General features: G+C 45.1%; 1 protein-coding gene and 1 long non-coding RNA gene across 2 annotated transcripts; both read left to right on the top strand.

Moving 5' to 3' along the window:
* LOC142063762 (uncharacterized) lies at positions 1 to 3,884 on the top strand. Its single transcript, XR_012662861.1, has 4 exons — positions 1 to 237; positions 1,846 to 2,322; positions 3,503 to 3,541; positions 3,647 to 3,884. It is a non-coding gene; the product is annotated as an uncharacterized LOC142063762 (long non-coding RNA).
* Positions 3,885 to 6,311: 2,427 nt separating this feature from the next.
* Positions 6,312 to 9,347, top strand: LOC142063668 (tyrosine-protein kinase ZAP-70-like). The gene is made up of 2 exons (XM_075107661.1): positions 6,312 to 7,148; positions 8,376 to 9,347. Exons 1-2 carry the CDS (start codon positions 6,389 to 6,391, stop codon positions 8,576 to 8,578), a joined length of 963 nt encoding a protein of 320 aa, XP_074963762.1. The 5' UTR covers positions 6,312 to 6,388; the 3' UTR covers positions 8,579 to 9,347.
* Positions 9,348 to 10,085: the final 738 nt, after the last annotated feature.

The following is a 10,085-nucleotide window of genomic DNA, read 5'->3' as shown; positions in this document are numbered from 1 at the left end:
ATCCCGATCCCTGGCTCTGGTCTGCCATGGAATATGAAAAGTCAGTCCACAGTGATCTCCTCCAGCTTAACAATTGTGCCTGATGGAAAACAGCACAAAGAGCAGTACCGGGAAGAGATCAAGTGCACACATGTGAATACCCTGTCCATTTGCTCAGTGATTCTACAAACAACCTGAGAAGGATGAATACCAGCAGTGAGATAGAAACCTGTCAGCAGTGTGGAGAAAGGAAATGTGGTAAGGACCTCCAGAACCAGTCTATCTAGGCTGCAACCTGCAGCTGGCCTGCAGGCTCAGAGCGTTGTTCTCGGGGCTGGGAACACCCCTCAAGCCCTCTGTTGAAAGGTCAATATTGTCCCAGGTCTGTGGAGGTAGAACAGAGGAGATGGTAAAAGGGAAACTCCTGGAAGTGATTGTTCTCTCTAAACAAATCATTAGCGGGGAACTTTAGAGCAAACTTTGATTGCTCAAGTCTGAAAGCCTTGACGGCAAAATTTACAACTGCACCAAGTCTAATTTTCAACAAGAACCAAATGCAAGAGTGACTTAACTGAGTAAAACCCTATCCTAAAATACATATCTGTTTTCTTCCAACATCGGGGTGCGTGCAGAGCCTGAACTTTGCTCGGGGCTGCTCTGGATGGCTGTGTCACTGCACAGATGTACTAGTAATTGTGGCAATGCCTCTTGGATCAATGTCTACTGAAGATAGCAGGTATTTTTACTTTATCTTCAGTTAATGTAACTTTGGAATTAGGCCTTAGGAATCCCTTCATAAAACACCAAGGGGAAGCCATTTTTCTCTCCCAGAACATTATCTCAGTTTCAGGTTGACTAGTATGAGCGTATAGAATAAAATGGGAAGAAAAGAAAATTACCTACTCACCAAAATCAGATCTTGCTCTGTACTTGACCTTTTTGCTAAGCTAAAACATTAGAAAGTCCTGAGGAGAAATACAAGAATCCCAAACGCTTATTCAGAGACTGTGATCTTCTAATCGGTATTTATAGCATGAAGTGGACTGGCAAATACTATATACAGTAACAGAGGCACATGCAAAGTCCTGCACCTGAGATGACAACCATATCCCACTCTACTCACTGCTAATCAGGCCACACCTGGAGTACTGTGTCCGGTCCTGGTCCCCACTGTTCAAAAAAGATACAGACAGGCTGGAGATGGTCCAAAGGAGGGCCACAAAGATGGTCAAAGGGCTGGAGAACCTGCCCTGTAAGAAAAGACTGAAGGAGTTAGGTCCCTTCTCCCTGGAGAAGAGATGGCTCAGGGGGTACCTCATCACAGTATTCCTGTGCTTAGAGGGCAGCCACAAAGAGAATGGAGGCTCCCTTCACAAGGAGCCACCTGGAGAAGACAAGGGGCAAGCAGTGGGTGCAAATTGCACTGGGAGAGGTTTCATCCTGATGTAAGCAAGAAATTTTTTACAGTGAGAACAATCAGTCGTTGGAACAAATTCCTCAGGGACATGGCAGAGCGCCCATCGCTGAAGGTTTTCAAGATGCAATAGAACAGGGTGCCAGATGATCTCACATAGGCTTCCTTTCCCACAAAAAGTTGGGCCAGATGACCTTTCAAGGTCCTTCCAGTCTGGACAGTTCTATGACTCTGTGGTCTTTCATTCAAAGCACAGAATTTCACTCAGACCCTAATACTTGTTTATACAAATGCATCTGCAGTAGGCAAAACTAATGCTCTTCTTCCTAGAGAAGGAGCAATCGCTGTACTGTGAAGTTAACTGGATTTCCTGGAGGGATGTTCCCATGTGAAACCGATATTCCTGGCTGAGTGGAGTGACCTGTACTACTACTCATTTTATATTGTTTCAGGTGACCTAATTTGTCATAAACTGTACTGTTATGACCTCTACATCCCATCTGCACCTGCACCACGGAACAAGAAGCAGATAGCTGTTGACAAGTTTATTAATGAGCAGATTGTAGAAGTCCTGGAGAACGATGATTACTGCTGTTACCACGGCTACAGGAATTTTGTTGGCGGAGATACCATCATACATGCCATGCAAAAACCCATGAAAATTATCCCTGTTACACTTATACCAGTCTACAAGGACCAATACTTCCGAACTCTTTTAGACATGCTTGTAACTGCAGATAAGCTGAGAAGAATTGTACTGCTTTTGTTTGATGCTACTTATACTTTGCCCAATCTATGGCAATGTTGCTTTTCAGTAGAGGTCAACGACCCACAACTTCTGCGCAAAATAAAGAAAACCATAGATCATCATAGAAAACTATTCCCATTGAGCAAAAGGAAACAGATCGTATCGAGGGAAATAGACACAGGTAAGACCATAGGCCTTGTCATGTGTGACTGTCGGATTCATTTAATTTGAAGATTATTTTGCCCTGAAGAGGGAGAGGAGGGTGACAGCTTTGGAAAAAGGCTGTTTCTAGTATGGAATGTTAAGGATTGCTCAGCAATACTGGTGGAAGTTTCTGCCAGATTATCTCCATCATTCCAGGGTTCCTCCACCAGTCTAGCCAGGATGCAAGTTGGGCCAACAGTTTGTTATATGTGTAACTCACTTCAGCGAGGATTTTGACAGATCCACCTTACTTTAAAATGTCTAAGGCTCATCTACACAGTCAGACCCCCACGATGAGACAGAACTGTCTAATTTGGGCACAGTTCTGCATTCATAGATGGCTTCTAAGACAGATATAGCTCATGTTGCATCAACTAGAAATGCAGGTGGAGCAGAGTCACACTGTCTGGACTTGGTTGTGCTAATATATCCTGAGAGTTTTACCAGAGCAGTCCTGAGGCAGTTTTTTCAAAACCCTTCTGTCTGTGAAATGTAGATCTTTGGTCCCAGAGGGAGAGAAAAAAAAAATATTCTGCTTAAAGGTAAAAGCCTTCTAATGCAACCTGGAATAACATCTTTAGTCAGCCTAGAATATCTTGCCTAAAGAATGCCAAGAAATATTAGTGCTCTGGTGAGATTTTCGTACCTAAACGAGAAGCTGAAATAATTTCTTTCCACTAGTATGGAACTCTCCAGATAGCCAGGGGGAATGTAGGACATTCAAGCCACTACTGTGTAGAACTCTCTGGCCACCAGACTGGTGTTCACATAGAAGACACGTCTCTTGTGATAGATTTTCAGTATCTGACCTTGTTTGCAGAATAAACTCAGTAGTGGAACTCAGGAGTATTTTCTTCAGTGCCTTTCACTGTGCTGAAAACTTCACAAAACAGATGGGCAGGCACAGTTGCTGTCTCCAAAATCCTAAACCTTTCATGATATGTGTCTGCGTAGTGGTAGAGAAGCAGATTTGCACTGATTGGGGTCTATGCACCCAGCAGTAAATAGACACATAGGGCCAGGTCCCAAACATCAGTCACAACCAGCTTACTTATCCCCTGTGCGGTTAGCCACGATTGTGCATTTTGGTTGTTTATATTTTGTCTCATTCTGGAGAAGAACTTGCTCTCCTTAACCATCCTGTCTTCTCTTTCCAGAGTCTGCTTCACCCTTCTCATCCCCCACAGCCAGAGACTGTAAGTGATACCAGCATTTTTGAGTATGTGTTACTGCAGTGTGTGCAGGATGCCAGAGGTGGATTCAGCCAACTACTCTCTCTGTGCTCCATCTTTGTATTGCAGCCCCGTTCAGGAGATCGGACAGATCAAGGGGGTCGTTCAGACCGTGCGGGAGGCATTGCTGCGCCTCACCTCTCAGCAGCTCATTCTTGCAGCACACAGCGCATCTCCAGGGAGGTACTGCTTCCGCACATACACGCCATACACAGGCTGCTCCCACACAGCGGTGATGTTCTCCCAGCCAGGGCACCCCCACTCATGTAATACTCCCACACAGCAGCAGCTGGGAGGACTTCACTGCAATAGCCTTTAGGAACATTCATGTCCCACACAACAGGCTCCTACCTTTGCAGTTATGCTCTTAAGCTGCAAAATAAAGACCATATTTTTCTGCATCAGAGTAATCACTGGCAGGTGATTCATACAAGCATAATGCTCTCAGGTGGTGGTGGGGATAATAAGCAGTTGCTGCAAAGGAAAGAGCTGGTGGGGAAAGCGAGTATGAACTGCATGCACTTTGCTCATGGCATTAAGTGTACATCTGACTGCTGGTGAAGGTAGCTGAGCTATAAAATGTGAACAAGGTGTGTTATGATTCAGCTTGAGTGCCATAGGGTGGTATAGCTTTAATGGGCAAGAGTCAACTAAAATATGGATTGCTGTTCATGTCTGTGCAGCGTTGCTTCTGCAATGCTGTGAGCCAGCTTTGGTTCTTACCATAGTCAATGGTAAGATTTCACCTCTTCCAATTTATCTCTTCAAGGGGGCAATAGACCGGCTCTTTTCTTAGAAGCAGAAGCTCTAGTCAGGTTTTGACCACTGCAGCACTTGCAGAATATGTATATGGCTTTGTACTCTGGGAGATCTTCAGGGGCCATTATGTGCAAGGTTTGGATGCCTAAAAGAACAGTAAGGAGTGACCCTCTTTTCCTTTCAGATTTTGGGTAGATTTTAAGTACATTCACTGGTATGTTCCTAACACTGTTTCAGACTACGTCTTCTTCTCTGAGGACAGACAAACTGACTAATGGTCCTGGTAGGCTGTGACCCGGAACAGAAACCAGCTAGAAACCCTGGGAGGGTTCCAGCTGAGGTATGTTTATTTTGTTTTCTGTCCAGAAACTGAAGACTTCCTGAAAGAAATGTCCTACATATCTCTTCAAGAGCTGGATGATTATTTGATGAGATACTGGGATGCTAGTAACGCGTGGATCAGACAACAGATCTGTCAAGTGTTGGTCAAAATCATCAAGAGGGAATTTCTGACTTTCTCTAGGTTGGCAAACCTGGAGAACTTAGAGCTGAGAGTAAGAAATCTCATCCAGTGCAACAGTTCTGCTTCCAACCAGGAGCTTTGCATTCAGCAGGAGAAACTACACTGTTGGATTCTGGCAGCAATATTTGTTCATGTCTCCACAACAAACAACGGAAAGCTGAAGGCTTTACTGAGGGGAATGGTCTTTGCAAAATGCACTGCCCCTTCAGAGGAGAGAAATTATGAGTATCTATGCTTTAGTGCGTACCAGAAAATCAGAATGGCCATCTCCACTGCTGTAAAAAAACAAATACCCTGGCCAAATTTCATGGAAACGTACCTGAAGCACTTGGAAAGTCTCCTTAAGACGCTGGAGAAAACAGTGGTTTATACAAACCAGAAAGTCAGGCAGTTCCAGTTCATCCAGAAGCAGCTTCGGAGAGTACCCTGGATGATAAGACATATCTTTATTCTTGTTCTTACTGAAAAGGTGCGTAACGAACTGAGCACATTATCCTGGTATTGCTTTTGTAACTCTTGACTTGTCCGTCTCTCACTGGCGTGACATTACTCTGTGAGCAGCAAATGCACAGGCCCTGGGCAAGAGACTTGTTTTATGCATCCTTTTAGTCATATGCGCAATCAGCTACTTAATATGAAAGCAAGCAACCACCACCAATGAAGCTCACAGTAAACGCGAGCAAGTCAGTTACTCTCTGTATTTCCAGGTGTTTGAAGACAAACTGCTTGCCGTCAGCCAGCCCTTCTTCTTCCACGTGTGCACAAAGCTGGGGAAAAAGCACTGGGCAATTCTACTGGAAATCACCGAGCGCATCACTGAACATATCCAAGCCAGCCACACACAAGGTAAGGAAACGCAGGACTGGCCTGAGGCGTAGGCAAAGCCAGTACTTGCTTTGGGCATCAGATTTCAGGCAAGGCAAACCAGCCACCGCTCTGCTGGTCACTGTTCCCAAAAGTCTCGGGTGCTTTATTTATTAGACTGTATGTTCAGTTATTATCCCTTTTTGTCTACCATTCACCACTGACTGACTTGATTGGGGAAGGTAATGATGACAATGACAAAAGTATAACCTTTCAGAAAGAGGCAGGACAGGGCTTTCAGCTTCTTACATAAAGCAGTTGAGATCTTCATTATCCATTTTTTTTTCTGAGCTGATTGCTTTCCTATCCATTGAACTGAGCCCTGTGCTGCTGAGACAAAACTCTCCCTTAGAGACATAAACTCCAGTTGGCTACAGATGTCCAACCTGGCAGAGCCTTTTCAATGAGACTGTGGTGCCTTGGCTCTGCTTTGCCAATGCCACAGCAGATAAACAGTATTTTTCTTCTCTTCCTGTCTCAAATCATTGTACCATGGTGCCGTATTCTTTTAAAAAGTCTGCGATATATGGTATCGTGGCTCCTCTGCGATGGCTTTAACAGAGCACTTCTCTGTCACAGGGGCAGTAAAAGAGTGCCTGCATCTTCTCCAAAGCTTGTGGGAATGGTGCGTGAGAACTGCCGCTAAAAAGGAAAAGACTTTGGCAATGATCATCCTCAATCATTTCTTCCAAAAGTTGCTTTACCACCCGCTGAGTGAGGTGAGGCACTGCATCGCACCATTACTCTTTAGCAAGGATGGCACCTACACCCATGCTACTGAACTTGGAAACAAAGTGGTCCTAGCTGATCCCAGCCACGTGGAGGCAGCTCTCCAACAACACCTGAAGGTCACCATCCCTGATCTTACCCTCACGGGACATATGAAGACAAAGGGCAGTAGCATTGTTGTGCAAGGTATCACACCTGTAGGCAAGGCAAAGATCTACATAGCCAAACAACAGACCCTGAATGACATCTTGCAGACGAATGCCACTGACAGTGACTGTGAAAGGTTTCAAGAGGTGATCAAAATAGTGACTCTGTGTCAGGATAGGGAGTCCATCGTCAAGCTGCAAATGTCCAGTGCCTGTGGAGTGCCTCCGCTGTACATGATGGAAGATGGGAACCCGCTGTTGCCTTTTCTTCAGGAAAAAAGAAATAAGCTCCCCCAGTCCATTATAACAGGCATTTTAGAAGATATTGCCAGAGCTGTCGGGTCATGTCACCAGAAAAGGGTCTTACTTTGCAACATCACTCCAGCCAGCTTCATTGTGGTTGCAGGTGGACGACAAAGAACCGGAGAACTTCAAGTGCAGGTCAAGCTCTGTGATTTCTTCCAGGCCAGGCTGGCTCCCCCAGAGGATGAGATACACTATTCACCTTCTGATTGCCCCTATGAAACCATCAAATCCGGGCATCTCAGAGGTACAGACACACAGAGCTGCTGCGGTGAAGACAGGCTTGTGGAAAGTCGGTATTTTCACTGGGCTGCTATTCACTGAACAGCTCTTTTGTGAGTCATTTCTCTGCTCTGAGCTTTAGTATCCTCAGGGAAAACAAGGTTTGTTTGTCCTTCCCCATATCTTTGAAGACCTTAGAGACCCCTGATAAATAGAAGTTAACACTATTAATAATATGAATATGCAAAAAGACCAAGAGTGAAAGGTAAGAAGCCTCAGAGAGCACCTGTTCTTACTTACCCTGACTGCTATCAAAACAACCAAATTCAGTTGCTAGGACCCCAGCTCTCCTCCTGCTCCATTTCTTGCTGCAGTCTCAGTCATCCCGAGTGCCTGGCTAGGGCTGGCTGGCTCTTAAAAATTATTTGTATGCGCACAGCAGCAGTAAGCACTCAAACTGCTGTAGAAAGGGTTAATCATGACCTTCTCATAAGGAAATAGCTTTAACAAAACCGATCAGTTCAGGATGTACGTAAAAATTCAGCCAGTCCCTACATATGACACCTGCTGCAACTTTGCCTGGGAAGCTGTCATAAAAGACTAAGATTAAATCACTGAGTCATCAGAAATGATGGAAAACTCGTGCTGTAAACAATGCCAGTCAAAGGTTAAAGAATTAAACCGTGCCAGAAATGCCCAGGAGTGTGTAAACTTTGAAGCCTTGCAGCTCAGACTTTGAAATCCTAGGCAAAGCCTTCCTCATTTGCTCGGTTTCCTGCCCTGTTACTGGAGCCACACAAACCTGGTGGCCCAGGAATATATTAGAAGGGTGAGTGCCTGTGTGGGTTCTGGTATGGGTAGTAAAGGCTGAGCCGTGCCACAGCCTTCCTTCAGTGAACACACTAGAGAAAGCCTGCTTTTTTCACACCTGTCAGAACTCCTCTGAGACCTCCATCTCTCAGTCAAATGCAGATAAAAGTGGTCAACGTTTTTCTGAATTATTAAGGTGCGATAGAAACAGTCTCACACAGACAATATGAATTATTTTCCATATTCTGCTCTCTTTACCCTCGTTATAAGTAACTTGTAGGCTGCCTAGTATTTGTTGCTAAGAACAGTTTTGCCTCTTTTATTTTCTTATTGGCCATGCCCAGGTGCTATGAGGATGGTTACAAAGATAAATCTATAGCCATGGCAAAGGCAAGATAATTCTGGTCATGGCCTTTGGCCTGATTCATCTCTATTAATACAGGAGACAGTGAGGAGCCGCTGTCCGTATACTTCAGTGCTCCCGAATCCCTGCAGTATCACGTCTTCTCTGCTTTCTCCGATGCGTGGGCCGTGGCTGCGACATTTTACTCCATTCTCCTGTACGGCGGGCAAACATACTTTGAGCTCAGGTACTTGCCTGTGTCCAGATTCATAGAAGAGGTAAGTGGCTTTCTTTGGGGATGAGGAAAGCATCTCTTCTGCTGAATAGGGATGTGTCCTAATGCCAGAGGTTGTTAAGGGTGTGAAGGGACGCTAATAGTGAGAAATGAAAAGGAGCCATGAAAAGTACTACCTCTTTCAGCCTGAGATGCTGAAGCTCACATTTAATTTGGTCTTTCAAACCTGTGGACCTTGATAAAACATCTGAATCTGGGAGAGTGTCCTTGGCCACACAAACAGATGGTCCTCATCTGACTGGTTACACATCTGTGTGTGTAGTCTAGATAAGCTCCACTTTCCCCAAGGTAAATGGAGAACTGAAGACTCCAGAGAGGTGATCAGGTCATCCAGAAAGATGGGAAAATCTGCATATTATTAAAAGAAATCCAGATAAATAAGCATAAAGACTTGCTGTAGCAGCTTGTGTAGGGTAGACTAAAGCTGCAGTTTCTGCTCTGAGTACTGTACGGAGTTATTGTATCAGCTCAGTGAAAACCGCTTCTACTTGAATATTGTCTCTGCTTTGGGAGGGGAGTAGGGTCTGATACCCCTGTGCTTGAAAGATCTATGACTGTTGTGTTGGAAACTGACAATAAGAAAAACAGACTGAGGCCAGCTGTGGTATAAAGGGTTTTAATCTTTCAGAGGTGAAGTCATCAAGGGAAACGCTGCATGGCAGCCACATTAGCAGCAGTTCAAAAATCTCAATGGTGCTGCACACTGGTGTTAGGGAACTGGAAGAGTGAAAGGGGTATTTAGATGGGTCAAATTCTGCTCCATTATGTTGGTGTAATCCTGGAAATCAATAGTTGACTCATTTACATTTCTGTAACCTATGATGACACCTTGAGATAGTAGGATAAGCATTGCCCAGGGCTGTTTTGTTTCGCAATAAGGCTCAGCTGCCATCGCCATGGTTGGTTCTGTTCTTTGTCTTCGCCTCTTAGATCTGTAGCGGGCACAGGGCACAAAGACCACACTCAATTCCTCTGAAACTGTGGGACATAATAGCCCCCAACTTGGAGCATGATGAGACAAAGCGTACATCCATGGAGGCCCTGGTAGAGCACCTGGAAAACTACGGGAGGACCCTGGGTATGGAAATCACTATAACTGGCCAGTCTCTTGGTTGGCATCACCGTAACAATGACCACTTAATGTGGTACTGCTCATTTGTAGCATTGAAGTACTCGGTCAAGCCGAGGGGCTATGCCAGGGCTGTACAGGTTCAGGGTTAGAGAGCTTACAGTTTTAAGATAAATGTAGCCATGCAAAGTATGTGTCCCTTCCCTCCTGCCGAGGAGCAGAGCCCTGCAGTTGGAGGATCTCCACTAACTAGAGAGCTAATCTTAGGGACACCCTTTCCTTTATTCCCAGGATCCTGCTTGTGATCCTCCTTTTACCGGCAAAAAACCAGGCCAGCCGTGTAAAATTCCTCATGCTGTGAAAAGCTAGGTCTGAGGAATTCAGACAGTAGTATGCCCATACCTCTCACCTTCCCAGCTCAGTTACAGCTTCCAGAGCGACAGTA

Source organism: Phalacrocorax aristotelis, chromosome 12 (assembly GCF_949628215.1).
Source record: "Phalacrocorax aristotelis chromosome 12, bGulAri2.1, whole genome shotgun sequence".
Taxonomy (NCBI): domain Eukaryota; kingdom Metazoa; phylum Chordata; class Aves; order Suliformes; family Phalacrocoracidae; genus Phalacrocorax; species Phalacrocorax aristotelis.
This window is presented reverse-complemented; position numbering and strand designations above follow the sequence as displayed.

What these genes read in the sequence shown, in the direction of transcription:
- LOC142063668 (XM_075107661.1), top strand. Translation starts at nt 6,389, where the DNA reads ATGATCATCCTCAATCATTTCTTCCAAAAGTTGCTTTACCACCCGCTG. An exon ending in CAAATCCGGGCATCTCAGAG is followed by an intron (nt 7,149 to 8,375) that starts GTACAGACACAC and finishes CTATTAATACAG; the next exon opens with GAGACAGTGAGGAGCCGCTG.